The sequence below is a fragment of the Sycon ciliatum genome, chromosome 3 (assembly GCF_964019385.1).
Source record: "Sycon ciliatum chromosome 3, ocSycCili1.1, whole genome shotgun sequence".
Taxonomy (NCBI): domain Eukaryota; kingdom Metazoa; phylum Porifera; class Calcarea; order Leucosolenida; family Sycettidae; genus Sycon; species Sycon ciliatum.
The window spans coordinates 28066582-28084533 of NC_088645.1; the positions used below are offsets into that span (position 1 = coordinate 28066582).

General features: G+C 45.3%; 1 protein-coding gene across 4 annotated transcripts in view; it reads left to right on the forward strand.

Annotated features, from left to right (window-relative positions):
• LOC135812625 (uncharacterized) overlaps nucleotides 1–17952 on the forward strand; it is an 81379-nt gene that overhangs the window by 55456 nt on the left and 7971 nt on the right. For all 4 annotated transcript variants that reach the window (XM_065325923.1, XM_065325924.1, XM_065325925.1 and 1 more), the window contains 3 exons: nucleotides 5758–5928; nucleotides 8817–8933; nucleotides 13218–13520. In XM_065325923.1, coding sequence (XP_065181995.1) covers nucleotides 5758–5928; nucleotides 8817–8933; nucleotides 13218–13520 — 591 coding nt within the window. The remainder of the gene's footprint in view (nucleotides 1–5757; nucleotides 5929–8816; nucleotides 8934–13217; nucleotides 13521–17952) is intronic.

Sequence of the window (17952 nt, forward strand, 5' to 3'; positions counted from 1 at the left end):
TAGGTGAGAGCTCGTCACACGGAGGTTGAGTTTAGACACAGCGATGGCGACAGGTGTCGCGACAAAGGCTTAGGTCCAGAGTTGTCAGCGTGAGACTCCCTGTACGAAGCGGCGCTGAAAGTTAGTTCGCGATCGGAATTATTTCTTTGGTGGCGATCTCGCTGAGTTTGTCCAGCAGTGGCGAGTCTGATATGCATAGCAACGAAGAGCCCTCATAAAATCGACACTGGATACTGGTGGCGACGATAGTCAGTGCTGGAGTAATAGCGACTGCAAGGAGAAGCTGAATGTCGACCCGCTGAGCGATCCGTATTTCTACATCGACAACAATGATGTTGCAGACGCGGATGGAGGGCTTCTCACGGTGCAAAACAGAGACTGCAAGCGTAGTATTATCAGTACTCTACCTTGCCAGACGATGCCAAGCTGGCTGCTGCCTGTGCTGAGAAAGGGGATCCCTAAAAACTCAAACCAGCCGAACGCTTTGGGGCAACATCTTCACGTGCTACAAAACGCGAGTATTCGCTCATATCATTGAAATACAATTATGCTGAAATCATGGTGTGAGTGAAAGTGTGCAAGGGAGTGGATGTCAGTGGTATTGGTCAGTACATCTATCAGTATGGCAAGCTTTCAGACAACGCTCAAACTGCCAGCGCAGAGGTCCCTGAACACAATTTGGAAGGCCAGCCACCAATCATCGTTTTTCACTCTGGTGTTGTAAGGAAGGTAGTAATGTATACGGAATATCGTCACACTTCTGAACTACTCATGCCTGCAGCACCAAGAGGGCAAGCCTGACTTGCATTCTATTTACTTACATGTACCTGTTCCATATCACAATCAGAAACTGTAGGATCAACTTGCATGGAGTCACTAGGCATGGATGCTGCGCCAACTGTACTGAATCTTGACCTGTGTGACTCCAAACTCTATTTTCCATGCTTTCGCTTATCAGATTGTCACCAAACTTGATAACTTGAATGATTAAGAGTGTAGAAACAATTTCGAGGGAAAAAATAATTTTTGAAAAAATTACACATGTTCAGGTTTCTGCTGGCTGGGGCTCACATACTAGTATATACTAGTAACCGAGGTGAGTTTTTTTACAACTGGTATCAAGAGTACATATACCAGAGTGTGCAACTGTCCATATCCAGGGCCGGCGCCAACTCCCCCAAAAGTCGGTCCACGTGGAACGTCCAAAACCGGGGAGAAAAAGTTTCGATGTATGATTTGGTACAGGGAGTCGCCCAGAGTGCAGGATTTGCCGTTTAAATTAAAAAAAACTTTGGGGGAGGACCCCGGACCCCCTTGAAGGATTGCCCTTCGGCTGCACCGCTCCGCGGAAGCCGCCTCCGGCCCTGATATCAGATCTGAAAAAGCGCAGTTTGTGCAATACGTCACCCTGATGAGGTCAGAGCTGTGTTACATTGCAGTTGTCAATAGAGAAGTCACCTTTTGTGGTTAAAGTGTGGTTGGTCACTGCGGTTTCAGTTGTGGTGCTGACATTGGCGCAGGTGGTTAATCCCACCATCACCACATGCGTTCTCTGGCCGACCTCGTGACACTAGCAACACGACTCTAAGTTGTAGATAAATATTTAAGTTGCTGCTTACCAAATTGACACAAGGAAAACGGTAGGGCACAAGTTATGCGTTAGAGACCACCAACTAAACCAGATTTTGAACAACCAGACGGGCACAAGGCAGCACCTGACTGACAAGGAGGACTGGGGACATTCCGGGGCTAGGAAGTGAGCTTGAGCACTGCTCAATATCGCTAACCAACGGCCTTCCGTATTGTCCAATTGTCTTACCGTCCCGTTATCGTACCAAGCCAGTATTCCACCTTGCCTTGGAATGCAGCTTGTGTTCACTTATATCCATGAGCCTTCCAAGTTGGAAGGCCGTTGGTTAGCGCTATCGAGCAGTGCTCAAGCTGACTTCCTTGCCGTGGAATGTCTCAGTACTCCTTGTTGGTCCGGTGCTACCTTGTGCACGCCTGACTGTTCAAAATCTGGTTTAGGTGGTGGACTCTAACGCATAAATTGTGCCCCACCGTATTCCTTGTTTCAATTTAATGTTTTCTTTGGCTCACCATCTGAGTAGTTTCTGATGATTACCCTTTGGGCTAGGTGTACAGTGTAAACAAAGAACATCTCACGAGAAACATAGTGAGCTTTTCACTCAACACCGCTGCAAGAAATTATTACAGTTTCCGATTCCGATACGTATTGTTTCAGAGCGTATGCATCTCATTAGTTGACGAAGAGTAAGGAAGTGAAGTGTGTGCTCCAGGAGAACAACTCTTTGTAGCACTCTGGAAGCCTAGACATCACTACAACGTTTATGCACAGCAACCCACTCCTCTGTGCAGCACGGGGAAGCAATGCAAGTCAGTTCTGCACATGGACTGAATCACTAATAAGGGGCGGTCCTTATAAAAAAAATTATGAAGCGACAAAAGGTTGTGGGTAGTCTTGCACTTGATCCGCACTGGGTTGGTGAAAGGAAGACTCGTCGAGCCATGGTTGTGGGTTGGAATTCCAATCTCTACCCTTGTGGGGGAGAGGGGAGTTTGTATATCAGCTCAGTATAAGCATAATATAACCTACTCAGTTGATTATATGGGAAATATAAACCAATATACAAACCTCGGCTTCGCCTCGGTTTGTATACAGGTTTATATTTCCCATATAATCAACTGGTTAGGTTATATTATATACATAAAGATCGATTCACAATACAACTTTTGGCGATGTGCCTTGTGACCTGCGACATCTGCGAGAAAGGATTTCACGAAGCCGGGTTGGCAAGCAAATTAAGCGCCAAGTAAAGAGCGACATAAATTATCCAAGGGGTACACCGTGCAAGCGGTATGCAACGAGAGTATACATGGTGGGGCATACTTGTGGTGCAGAGAATGTGCGAAGAGTATATGTTTAACTTTAAAGCGTGAACATAATGTTGACCATTTGATGCGATGCAAAAGGTGTGAGTGTTCTAAGTGTGGGCAAGGGGGAAGGTGGAGACATTTTCTGGCGGCTTTCCGCTGGAGTCGTTCCAGCCTGTCAAAGGAAGTGTGTGAAAATGGTGTGAGAGCAATACTCGCATATGAGAATATAAGTAGTACAGTGGAGTTCGGATATAACGAACTTGGGTATAACGACAAATCGAGTTTAGCGACACAATTCCGTTGCCCAAGTCGTTTATTAAGTCATTTCTGTACATTATAGATCAGGTATAACGACCTCAAAAAAAACTACAGATCGAATATACTGACACTATTTTGGTGCCCAAAGACCGGAAAAACAGTGAAAATACATCGGATATAGCGACTTTCCTCTTGTATCAGGCAGACTGGCATGTCTGGAACATGGTAGAGGCGACTGTTCGATACCGGAACGGCTTGACAGCCAAATGTGTATAGACCCAAACCGATCATCAGCGTTGATTGTTCACTCGAAATATGTTTGTTGAAGGAAACTGGCATATTGAAGTTTGCTCTGAGGCCAGAGTCAATCGAACTGAGCCACTCTTTTGTGTTGATCCGTTGCCTTCAAGTTGCCCAATTTTTCGCTTCAAATCAGAGGTGGCTCCAAACCGGACAGGTTTTAGAGTGCACGTCGAATTCACTCTGGGTCTGAAACTAGGTAATTGCTATCGCTCCACGACGGCCAGTACAGAGTAACAATAAGCCGTGTGTGTGCTTCCATTAGCTTTGGCTGGTATGCGGTGCTTTATTGGCGAGAGGTGAGCCGCTGTTTACCTGCGACAAGAAGTTGATTTTTCGAAAGTCGTAAAACTCAAGTCGCAGTGTGAAGCAACACGTCAAAACTCACCTGCTTGGTATGGCGCTTCTGGTCATTGCAGAGCCATGAAATTTTGGCTCGGAGTAGAACATATAAAAAAGTATGTACATGTACCGTAAAGTACCGTCGATCCGCCCCCACGCCATGTCGCTTCCCACCTGGGTTTTCGGCAGGGGGCGGGAATTAGATCAAGGCTGTCAAGTGCAGTACGATGTACAACAACGTAGAAGTTCAGACTCGATGCGCTGGATTGTGCACATTTTGATTCTGGATTGGCAAGTATTGTGAACAGCAGTGCATGCGTTGGTTCAACATCGTATTTTAGTTGTATATGCCGAAGTCGCTTCACAAGGAGAAAATCGACAGGGGGGGGGGGGGGGGGGAGGGGGATTAGAGAGGGGGCGGATCAACGGTACTTTATGGTACATACACATCTGTTATCCACAGTTGAAGTAGATGGTTCTTAGTCTCCTGAATCTGATCACTGTCCAGAAGAGGGAAAATAACTGGACGCGCCAGGAGTTTCGACTCGTTCCGATTAAGAATTGGAGAAAAGCGAAAGTACTGTGCGCTTTACACGGTGTGTCACGATCGCTTCAGCGCTTTCCCGAGCTTTCTTTGTCGAAGGAATCCGTGGAACTGCCCTGTTGAAGGACATTGTGTCGTGAAGAACTCGAAGTCGGATAGACGCTGAACATGTAACACACCCAAGAGAAAACCCTTAGGTCAAGTGAAAATAATTGATTGTTGATCGTCAGCGCCCACCCCGATTTTTCAGTCCGTCCCAGGATTTTTTATTTTATTTTTATTTTCGTCATCAACGGTAGAAAACTCGTAGCGAAACGCGAACTTTTTTTAGCAGTACGCGCGTACGCGAGCTCTCGTGTACAGCGTCAACGTGCTTTTACCGTAGCGACATGATGCAGCGCAGTGTGATTCCAGTGTACTTGTGTGAAATCCGGCAACTACAATACATGGCACTGTAGTCTGTAGAGTGTACCACCTGATATCTACGCCTGCATTCATGGAGACTGCGCAGCCACCGTGTACCGCATCCGAAGCTGTTGTTGATCGATGAACCCGTATTGCATGGCAGCAGGAAATTGTGTCACAGAGCCATCTGCACATGTTCAATGTTTTTGGAATGTGCCGAGGCAGACTGGTAGCTGCCACAACCAACAATGGTAGTACACCCGTAACCCCATAGATGTAATACAGGCTAAGATTTATGTCCGGTCGATGCAGATATAAAAAAATTATAAAATAAAAATAAAACCCTCCCGTCCGCCCAGATTTTTCGGATATTCTGAGGGTCAACAACCTTTTTTTTACTTGGCCTATTACACGTTAATACACTCAGGTCAACTGCAGCTATTTTGCTCTTCTGTACAAAATTCTGCTAGTGTTCTGATATAATATATGTATACTTTTAGTGAAGGAAAACTGCTAATCAATACTGGGAGTTGCTAGTCAATTGTAAAACTGTGTAAAACAAAATCAAAGTAAATCGATCCCTGGACCTTAGCCAAAAAGTATATTGAAAGACTTGAGTGGTTTTTTGACTAAGTTGGGTGGTCTGTCGTTGCTTTGTGTGCATCCAAAAATCGGGATACTTGGCAGCTATGCAATGACAGATAACTTGCGCATACTGACTGCAGAATCCTGCATTTGCCGTATAATGGCCTGCTTTCACCCGCTGCTTATTTGCCGCATAATGGCCTGCTTTCGCCCGCTACATAATTGCCGTATAATGGCCTGCTTTCACCCACATAATTATGCGCCGAATTTTAGGTTTTTGTCTATTTTAATGCCAGAAGGAACTGCATCAAATAAAAACAGTAACACATTCTATGTGCACAAAACATGCACTCAGTTCTGTAACCGCTATACGACTGTGTGATCTGGTTTTTGTTGTTCTTTTTATCTCTTCCTTTACCACACAGCCACACACTGCCCAGCTGTAGGCAACACAACCACTACCAATTCCATTCCCAGGTTGGCAGTGGGTACGTCAAGATATGTTGCATGCAATACTGGCTACTCATCTGGCAAAACAGGGCACAATACCAGCTGTGTGTCGAACGGGACGCTTACACACCAACCAGATTGCAAAGGTTAGAATTTAGTGACGTTAGCTCACTGTACAACGAGAGAGCTTGGAAGCTCAGGGCCCTACGCTATGCTTTTATGCTTTTTTGCCTAGCTCATCGTACATGTTTTAAGAACTGATGGAAATGTCTTTTTCCGTTGATTGGCCACATCACTGTATTGCAAAAACGTTTCCACATTTCACGTCAAATTTGAAATCGATCGGTATTTTTGCTCTCACTTGCATCCATTGCTCAATCATGCATCATTTGCCCATAATTATGACAAACTTTCGCCTGCGATTTACTTTGGCCGGTTGGTACCAAGCGGCGAAATCAGCGAAATTAAATCGCCAGCGAAAATGAGTTGATTTTAATACAGTAATCGGATTTTCTGGCCTTTTTGTAGTAACACATGTACATTGACCTGTTGAGCCAATGACGACGCCGAATGCATGGTTGCCTGTGGAGCACATTACATAACTTTACAGTCTCCTAAAACACGTATCCTGTCCGACGGCAAAAGAGGCTGCAGATTTAGTTTTTCTGCACGTCGACGGGATGATTGCGACGCGAAAGTTCAGCTCGCGTTATTTGGCTCGCACGTCGAAAAATCAACGCGAGTGACCTGCTGCTCACGTCGAAAGTTGGACATTACATAACTTTACAGTCTCCTTAAATACGTATCCTGTCCGACGCCAAAGGAGGCTGCAGATTTAGTTTTTCTGCGCGTCGACGGGATGTCTGTCCTGACGTTTACTGGGACCGGCGCTGACTCTGCCGATCACGGGCGTTCTGGACTCGACAGGATGTCTGTCCTGACGTTTCCTGGGACCGGCTTAGACTCTGCCGATCACGGGCGTTCTGGACTTAACGAGATGTCTGTCCTGATGTTGCCTGGGACCGGCGGACTCTGCCGATCACGGGCGTTCTGGAGTCGACGGGATCTCTCTTCCGACGTTTCCTGTGACCGGCGCTGAATCGCTCGTTCACGCTTATTTTGGAGACGACGGGATCTCTCTTCCAAAGTATGTTTATGCTGACGCATCCTATCACCTATTCGGCGTCTATTCTAATTTAATTTCCTCCTCGTCTCCCTATTTCTTTCCAAATCTCCCTCTACATCAGGGAGTCGTATACATAATACGACGAATATTGGTACGGTACGGGACAGATACAGGAGCCCGCAAATATTGTGGACAGCTGTAATGTACAATCCTGTAGAGCCTTTGTAGTCACAGATAAGGGACAGATACGGGACAGATACGGGATAGCTCCAGCCGTGACACAAACAAACAAACAAACAAACACCAAATTAAAGCTGTGTGGACCCTGGCTAGCGCCAGACGTTACTGAAGTAACGTCTTCTGCATAGCTGTGCATTCATTTTACACTGCACCACACACACTCATAATATTATTTTGGTCAAAATTCAGTACATGTATATTGACTTTCCTGATTACACAAGACAGTCTGGTCTTGTTCGATTGGTTGGATCCGGATCTGGACTGGGAATAGGAGAGTTTGTCAATTGCTTTGCCAGGCTCCGAGTGAGTGACAGCTTAGAGCTGTGTGAATGTGTGTGTATGGCAGCTGGGCAGGGCCCTGCTGCGGAGGCTGAGTGAGCCGTATGGAGGCAGCCGGGCAGGGCCCGGCTGCGGAGGCTGAGTGAGCCGTATTGAGAGGCTGAGTGAGGTATTGACTCCTCAAAATTAAAACAGTTTATTCTGAACTCCTCCTGCCTGTTGTGAATGGGAATAATAGTTTAGAAAGTAGTATTTGTATTTGTATTTTTGTATTTGTATTTATGGATTCTCCACAGGCCTTACCCTAAATCGAGGGAGTCTCCGTCAACAGCTTATGAAGAAGAAGCTGAGGAGAAAAATAAAAATATGAAATAGAATGATGCGGGGTGGTAGTACTAAAACACAGTGCTCTATTACATCGCTACTCTATTTGGAATGAAACCAGAGGGCTCATAACGGATGATAGCAAAGTGTGTGCAGACAAGAGCAGTAAAATATTTTGGGCTGGATACAGTACGAATGGCGGCCGGGAGGGAGTTCCATGTGGCAGTGGTGACAAAGAGAAAGGTGGCACGGGTGTGTGTGTGCTGGCTCTAGCAGGTGGGAGTAGATGTTGGGGGCGCCTGGCGCTGTTTGACACTGAGTAACCTAGGTCCTCCAGGGTCGTCATCTGGCTATTGATAAGGTGGTGGAGCTCAAGAAGGCACTGAATGTGTCTTCGCCATGCGAGGCTGGGCCACTGGAGGTGCGCGAAGAGTGAGGCTTTCGGCTCCGTTTGAGGAGGGTACACGCCATACTGCCGCAGGATCACACGTGCCACTCTTGCCTGGAGCCGTTCAAGGGTAGTAGCCTGAGCACTGGAGAGTTGAAATTGCCAGAGGGATGAGGTATATTCAACCACAGGTCGAACATATCCAGTGTACAAGCGGCTTGCTACGGCTGGGGTGATACGCTTGGTCATGTGGATCAGCAGGACTGCTCGCTGGCGAAACTTTGTCGTGATGGTCGAGGTTAGAGTAAGATGACTCCAAGGTGTCGGTGAGTCGTTACATCAGACACGTCATCTCCCTGCATTCTCAGGTGCGGAGTCGGATGAGTAGGGTGGGCACGTTCTGCACGACTTCTAGGAGAGAACTGCATGGTGCAAGACTTCGAAGGGTTGAAGCACCCTCCGACTGAATCAGCCCACTGCACAACGCCATCAGTGGCGGCCTGGAGGGGTGGACCATTTGTTGTTGGTTAGGTCCTCCGGCTGCTCTCCCAAGAGTAGCGTCATCGGCAAATAAGAGCACATCAGTAGTGACATCAGACGATATGGAGGGGGGGGGGGAGGGGTTGTACTTGTACCACCTTGTTTGACCCATGTGTGTTAATCTATTCCTCTTATAGATATCGATGAGTGTAACACCATGTGTAATGGTTCATCATCACAATGCAACAACACTTTGGGAAGCTTTTTATGCACCTGTGATCCTGGATTTACTGGTGATGGATTTAATTGCACAGGTTAGCAATTAGCCTACGTATAGTGTGTGTCGGTGTGTGTGTCGGTGTGTGTGTGTGTGTGTGTGTGTGTGTGTGTGTGTGTGTGTGTGTGTGCTCGCGCCCGCACGCTCGCGCGTACTAGTATGTGTGTGCGTGATTCCGGCAACTTGATAGTTTCCACCAAACCTGCACACGTAGTATCCTGCGTGTTTCGTGAAAACAACGGCAGGGTGGAACACGTTACGAGGGAGCGGCGTTGAGAAACCTGAATGATCCACTGATATTGTCCTAACGGCTGCGGAAGCGGTGGCTTGGATGGCTTGGCCATGTGTCACGCATGCCAGATGTTCGTGTGCCCAAGCAGCTTTTGCTTTGCTTTTTACCATGGCCTCGGCCTACGTGTGGTCCCCGCCTTGCTGGAAGAATGTTATTTTGTCTCATCTTCGGCACATCGGCATTGCACATCTGGCCCGGTAGGAGATCGTTCAGGATCTTTCAGATTGTAAGGTATCTGCCATTCTGTCTGGCCTCGCCAGACCTTACCCTGACCAATCTCAGCGTGGGGACTGTAGTATCTGCCATCGCTCATTTCGTCAGCCAGGTGGCAAATCAAGGCACAAATGTAGCTCAAAGAGACGTCTCTCTATTCAGGAGCAGCATGGTGCTGTGCAGTGTGGTACATGCATGCGATAAGCTACCATTCACACAGCCACAATGTGGTCATCATGCTCTTCATCTGTGTTCCCTAAGGCACATGGTTTCCGAAAAATGTAACTGGGGGATAACATGTGAATCGATGTCCAGCACACACCTGCCACCCTTGTGTCAAAAGGCATGTCGCTTCTCCGTTTCTCATGCCACCAAATTGAAAAATCAGGCAAGACAAGCAAGGTTTAGTGAAACAAATCATCTAAGTCTTATGTTATACATGTACTTCCTCTGCGTCATTAAAATTGTCGCTTCGCACATTGCAATATTTGTGACTTGATCGTCTTAGTCCGACTGTCAGAATCGCTGTTTTCTGTGTTCGAACATTGGTGCGACCCTTCCTGCTCAATGTTTACTTGCTACTGAAGCCGTGGTCGTCTTGGATTTTGTCGGAGCTCTCTTCCGCACCAAACAAATTCATCGTGCTGCGCACTATTCCACCCCAAAGCGAGTATCGTTTTTCTGGAGTTTGTGCCTTCGCACAGCATTCGCGTGGGCATTTATCGACTGGAAGCTCAGGTACAAGAATCCTGGTATCTCTCCTGAATATTAAATACTGAAGTTAACGATGGCAAAAACAAAGTGTTCAAATTCCTAAACATTAATGCTCTACGTGTGGCGCAGGTAGCAGGTCTGAAAATACCAACAAAATCAGTGAAGTGCCTGCCAAGGAAAGAAGGTGCGGAACTGCTTACCCTATCCCGGTAGAAGGGCGTTACAGCGTACTTGTAAAAAAAATGCTACTTTGCCGTCATCGACTGCCACCTGGAGGCATGGATGGCTTGAAAACGAAGTTTCTTGACATGAATTTGAAGGCATGTCTTGTTCAGCTTATGGTTGAGTGCTGAATGGTCTGCCTCAAACTCTGATGAAAACGTCGACCTTAGCTGCTAAGTGCAGCGAAGCGGAAGGCCACAAACGAACGCTTGGTCCGTCGACAATGCTCTGCCTCAATTTCTAGCTGATTTCTTTGCCCTTTGAGCGGACAAAATAAATTTGAAAAATCGCTCTTGGAAGCGACAATTTTAATGATGCGGATAAGGGAGTAGTAAAGTACAGGGAGGTGACAGGAGCATGTACGGCCAGTTTGACGATTGCCTCAGCACCGTTTTCACCCGGCGGGTGAGATTGGGGTACTATCAAGAGTACATAACCCCCCAGAGTGTGCAACTCCACTATGGGTGCTGTCCCGACAGAATTTCAAGATGACGTCATTTTGATGATGCAATGCGCACTGTACACGGATTATCAGACGAATCCGGCACCTGTGGTTTACCAAAGCCGATCAATCCTGTACAAATTATAGCAAAGAAAAACGTATGATGCGTTGACACCCGTACACATGTTGTAAATCCAGTCGCGTAGCACCGCCGTTGGCGGTGGTCCGGCCAGGAGGTCGTGGGAAAATTTTTGAAATTAGGGTGCAAAATCCTGCATTCTTGGCACTTTTGGCATTGTTTTACTACTTCCAAGAAAACAACTATGGACAGCATTCAAAGCCTGTTATCTCATCCACCATTGAATAGGTGTACAAAAACTCTCAGCAAAACTAGCGAGGAAAAGAAGTGCAGGCAAGAAATAATAATATGTGACAAAGTTACGAGGCTGATGAGCCTCCATGGTGTCCACACAAGCAGCAATCAGAGAGGAAAAAGACACACAACTACGAGAATTCTTTGGAAAAAGTGGAACACAAAAAGCAGCGGATCAGCGAAGGCGAAAAGCGTCCGGGAATGCGCATCACACAGTGTACATGGTCGTAGGCCATACATGCACGTACACTCGCATGTGTGAAGCCTACTTCACATTCGACGTAAGGCCGACGGTACGGGACGTAACAGCCAGCTCCCCGTTCTGAAGCGATCTGTACGATTTGTACAATATAGTACAAAACGTGACCGGAAGATCGTTGCGATGTTCAACGATCGACGGCGTTCGGCGCCGTCGTGGACTTTGCTAGTTCACATTCGACGGTAGGGACGCGTAGGGCTCCCTGGTGCAAGCCAGTAAGTCGTACGACCCCCTACGACTCCCTGGTGTAGGCCATGCAGCCTTGCAGGGCCTTCAAAAAAACGTGGTCGGGCGAAAAAGTGGTCCGGCCAAAGCCGGACCGGCCGGAGCGGCTGCTACGCCCCTGAAATCACTGGTGCAAGGAGCATTGCGTCATAAATAATGACATCAACTTGAAATTCTGTCGGGACAGCAGGGTATGTGGGAGTTGCACACTCTGGGGGGTCATGTACTCTTGGTACTATGGGTACCGAAGTGTGTAGACATGCGCGCGGATCAGGATTCTCTCGATCAGGGAGTAGTAAAATACCTACCTCCAAAGAGACTCCTACTGCAGCCCGTAGAAACACAGCGCTGAGAATTTCCAAAAATTGTCTGCCTTCACAAAGTTTGGTAGTCGACCAAACTACAAATTTGTCAGGATAGAAGTCCAGCAAGAGTGGTATCACTTTTGGAGATATCCCTGCGTGCCTTAGATTTTTCCTGTTTCGATACAAGCTGTTTACGACGACGTAGCCCACATTTAAATCCTTGACAAACTTAGGAACATTTCATTCCGAAAAGTGAACTCCCGAATCTCTAGCATACCATAATATGAAATGCTCATCGTCACAAAGAAGGTAGAGAAGTACTGGTTGATCACAACTGAGGAGAAATTACTGCCGATCGTGTGGTGTCCTAGAGATTTTTTCGACTTCGAAATCGGTGCCCTCGCTTTTCATCTCCAATCGTACACGTATTGTTCTCAAGGAAATCACCTTCGTTCTATTGCTCCATGCTGTCGATCGGGACGAATTTCGGAAGGGTGGTACCTTTCCATATGACGATGACACAGATGTATCACAAGAGCAAAACAAATGCTGTTCCATGAGAGGGATAGACCTTTTCAAGGAATTAGTTCTTCGACAAATACTCAAGATTGATTCAGCAGATCATCTTTTTTTGCGAAAGAAAAAAAAACAAGTGCGAGGCACCCATCAAAAATCACGATTAGTGGCGTGTCACCTCCCTGTATTTTACTACTCCCTGATGCGGATAAAGTACTTGACTACTCGTTAGGGATTTCGAGTCCAAGAAGTACTGAATAACCCGCTTTTTGTGAACTTTGAATCAGTTTCAGCTTCCGCTATGAACATGCAGTTGCCAGGGGTATGGTTCATGTTCTGGAAATTTAATTGACTTCAAAACTGCCATGTTTCGAGCTACTCTTTGACAAATGCAGATTTTTTTGGTTTTATGAAGACATAACTTGTGGAAAAAGAGAAAATCTTGTACACAATCCAGGCACTAATTGTTAACTGTTAAAATTGATTAATCCATCGTTAAGCTAAAGAGTAATCGATAGTTGAAAACCCATGGTCGTTTTAATCCTAGTTTGGACACCCATGGTTTGCCTGCAATGTCACACACTATTTGTTAACTATTAAAATTGATTAATCCATGTCTAAGCTAACGAGTAATCGATAGGTGAAAACCCATAACCATTTCAAAGCTAATTTCCGACGAACTTGGTTTGGCCGCAATGTCAGTTTTTTTCACTTCACTTTACTTGGAATGCACAATTTCATTTCCTAAATTCACTTATAGACGCATCTACGCTTGAAGAAAGCAATTTAGCCCCAGCTTTGAACGAATCCGCAACAAGCACGTTAGCCCCAACTTTGAACCAATCCGCAACAAGCACGTTGAACCAATCCGCAACAAGCACGTTGAACCAATCCGCAACAAGCATGTTAGCCCCAGCTTTGAACCAATCCGCAACAAGCACTGTAGCCCTGTTATCAGATGGTGGTGCAGACCCAACGTCATCTGTGCCTGATATTGGGGAAACCCCCGCCCAATCCGACTCAGTTATGAGTACTGGGAGCACGACAACTTTCAACAGCACATGTAAGTAATAAATTAATAACTCCCCTTTTCCAGTTGATACAAGATTGTGATGGGGTAATTGTGATGCTGGATCTCACACTTCGTTTCACTGATTTTCTTTTTTCACTTCACTTTGCTTGCAATACCCAATTTCATTCTCCAAATCCACTTATTGGCACACCAGTTCTTGCAGCTGCACCCTTAGGACTCCAAGGACCCAATGGCGCATGTGCCCGATGTTGGGAAAACACCAGTCCAATTTGATTGATTACTGTCAATAAAACTAATAACTAATACTAAACTAAAACGGCTATTTTTGATTTTTTTGCTAACGTTGCATGCCTAGTACAGTATCAGTAATGTACATTGTTTTAACCCTGAAACTCGCACCTCTAAAATATTATATTTCATCGCTAATTGGTTCTGATTCAGAAATTGATAAATTTGTTAGCCGCTAAAACTATCCTGTCTACAGTACTAGGAGTACTACAACTGACAATAAGACACTCAAATGAGAATAATGGATAATAATAATTAATTCATAATTGTACTCAGATGGAGAGCCAAGTTATGTTATGTTATTTCTATAACTTAGAACCTTCCAAGTTGGAACTACGGTAGCTTATTTTGAGTGCTCCTCGTACAATTTTGATCGTGATAGAAATTCTCAGACCAAAGTCAGCGCGAAGATGGCCGTACCGTTTTCTTGTGCCTTTTTTAGTTGTTTCGTCTCGCATCTATGTCAATATCGTGATGGTGAAGTGGAGGGAGTGATTTACTTCCTCTGGGCTTCGTTCGGCCGAAATTTGCTTCGTCCTCGTTGAAAAGTGATGCTGAAGAAAAGGTCGATTTATAGCAAAATTATGTTGATTTTGAATGTACGTGATGACATGCGATTGCTGGCTATGAGGCTGTTGGAGTGTGCATCCAAGATGTGCTAGAGCTGTTAGCCAGTTAGTTGTAGAACGTCAGTACTGTCGGTCAGTGTCGTGCAATGGTATCGCATGAGCTGATTGTTTAGTAACTGGTGGTGTTAGTGGACAGCATAGCGTAACTTGTAGTTCCTTGGTCTTTCTCTTTTGTATAATTAATAATTATTAGGGCTGAAACGATCGTGGATTTTCACGTATCGATTACTCTTTAGCTTAACGATCGAGTACTCGATTATAATCAGAGTCATAATTCTGTGCAAACATTACTCTGTTTCCACAAACTATGCCTTCATAATACCAACCAATCTGCATTAGTGAAAGGGTAGCTCCGAAACATGGCAGTTTTGAAGTCAATTTAACCTCAGAACATGAACCATACCCCTGGCAACTGCATACTCCCAGCGGAAACTGATTCAAACTTCACAAAACGAGGGTTTACAGTACTTTCTGGACACAAATTTAAAAAACGCAAAATAATCGTAATCGGTAATCTAAACGATTGATTGATCGTTAGAGTTATCAAACGAGTACTCGATTATTCGGTATAATCGTTTCAGCCCTAATAATTATTATAAATAAGCGACGAGGAGACAATAATTTAATGATTGCAATGAATATTATTAGTTCCGCGGTCATGCCACACAGCAAAGAAGTCTAAAAGAGGTTTAATCAAAATCGATTTTCTTGTCACTCTCATCAGTGGATTTTCGTGACTGAAGAATAATAGTGTACAGCAGAGGAAAAAATGATTTTTGGAGTGATACAATTATACAAAAAGGCTCAAAAAAAGGAGCGTGAACAACGACTTGAGATATTAGTTATGAGCCATATAATTATGTTAACACAAAAATTAGCAATGTGTGAACTTACGAATAATAACTTGAGTGCTACTACATGCTTCTTATGCCTACACAGAACTGACTTATACAGACGAATACACACAGCTTCAAGCAGCCGAAATTGTCGAGCATATCGTGCGCGACAAAGTACGGTGAAACACAGACTTCTGATTATCACCATCTTCATCCAGCTCCTCCGTCCCGACGTTGCCGTCGTCGCCAATCTCATCATGACCGTCCGTATCACCTCCTGTCCATCTCATCATCCAGTTCATCGTCATATTCCTTGTTGATTCTCTCTGTTTTTCCTTGTTACTCCATTGTTCAGTTGACTCCACCTTTTGACTCCTCCTTTGAACAGTACATTTGGTCTCTCCCTCAGGAACAGCAACGGTCACTTTAGTTCCATATTAGAGAGGTTCCGGGGTACGATTTTCCGTGCTAAAATCTGTAAGGGCGCTACGGATTTTTTCGAGGCGTGCTCCATACGATTTTTTGGCACAGAGAATCCGTGCGGACTGGCTTTCATATGAATCATGGTTCGTATGGAGATTTTGCGTCATCGGGTGCAGATAGATTTTTCGCACCCAAATTTGGTACGAGAAACATCGATTTTCCGCGGGAGGTTTTAATTTCGGTACAAATGTTCAAAATAACAAAGCATAGCGCGGGAATGTGGCGTGTTTGCGATCGTAACCTTGGCAATGACGGCAAACACACAAGTTCCGTACTCTGGAACATTTCACTGCTCGAAAACGACGTACCAAAGATGCGTAGAAACTCCTCCATGTCATCTAATTATCCACTGATGATGAGAGTAAACTAATATTTACCTTTTTGAGGATGAAGGACCAATATATCGATATAGTTTTAGGTGCTTGAAGTCGCTCATATGTTGCTGAGACGAGTATGATCTGATTCTTCGTCAAGGTGAGACATGTCGCTGTCGATCCACTTCGGTCCCGTGGAGAATAGGCCACATTTGAGTATACACAGAGAATGCGTCGATCGAGAAATTATTTGGAATTTGAAACTAAAGGCCGATTCACAATACAACTTTCTGCGATGTGGCATGCGACTTGCGACATATGCGACGAGCTGCGGCAGCGACACACGGTTCACAATATTCTTCATGTTTGCGACGGCCTCATGCGCACAAGTAGTACTATGCACGTGCACTGCACGTGCACCCAGGGTCGCAACTGTACTCCATTTGTGTATGTCGCGTGTCGCATGTCGCAAAAGTTGAACTTTCTTCAACTTCTGCGACAGGTGCATTGCGACGGCTTGCGACAGCTCGGGACAGGCAGTTTCTTGTCGCAACTGTCGCAAATCGCGTGTCGCGTCTCAGAAAGTTGTATTGTGAATCGGCCTTAACTTGTTACTTTGTTGAGCATACTAGAAAACTTAAAACTTTAGCAGAATAGCAAAAATAGCAAAATATCAATTGTGCACTCGTAACCATGTATAAAACAATTACAATGAAACAATTCCAGAACGTTTTCGTGTGACTATCATCAGTGGAACATCGTCACATAGTAAGAATCACTAAAACAACCAGTTATATAGCTAGAGTAATATGAAAAGAAGCGTGAGAATGCAGCACAGCTTGCGGTTATGCATAACGCGTGTAGTGTGAACCTTTGCAGTGTATCTGAGAATGGTAGCAGTAGATGAATGTGGCAGCTGTGAGTGCGTGTGGACAAACCTGGTGAGTGCGTATTATTTGAAAAGTGTGAGTGCTACAACATTTTCTTTTTGCTTGCATGGAACAGGGTCACATAATACGCACTCACCAGTAATGAAATAAACTAGGTGGGCACTCATATCACAATCTTAGCAACAATTGAAAGTTTTTTGAACGATATCTTGCCACAATTATCAATGGAATTCGTGACTGATGGAAATGATGAAAGTACAACTTGCATGACAGTTGGAAGAGGAGTATGGAAGCGGAGTGTACAGTGACGATGAAAACCCAGGTGATCTGTTACATGTACTAGGAGAGTTGAGCTTGACAGGTGAAGGTGGTAATGATGATGATGATGATGATGATGATGATGGCGAGCAGGACGGTTGTGCTTTGGGGCCCGGCGGAGGCAGAGGCAATGAGAAGAAGTGATTGTTCAAGTATATCAACAACATTATACGTAATGAATGGCCAGATTCTACAAAACGTTTCTTCAGAATTCCCAAACTCCATTGCAGCGCATTTCTTGCACTTGAAAACACCGCTAATTCGGCAACAGGCTCTCAGCTGCACCAAATAAATAACTTTGCCAATATTTCGCGCTGAAAAGTTATTTATTTGGTACAGCTGAGAGCCTGTTGCCGGAAGGGCGGTGTTTTCAAGTGCAAGATTCTACAAAATCTTCTTTTTGACTGTACTGTGTCAGCGAAGGATGTACCAAACACCGCTGAGGCAGAGCGAAATAGAGAACAACAAGGACAATCAAGGCTTGTTTGTTGCTGCTTCAAGTGTCATGCTCTCACAATCATCAGCTCCCCCCCCCCCCCTCTGTTACCTGATGATTGCGAGAGTGTGAAACTTGAAGTAGCAGCAAACAAGCCGTGACTATCCTTGTTGTTCTGTACTCTACTGTATGTATGATTTTCAGGACGGTGAGGAAGACAGCCACCATGAGGCTGTGCATGTTGCTGATGGTCGTTGACATCATGCGC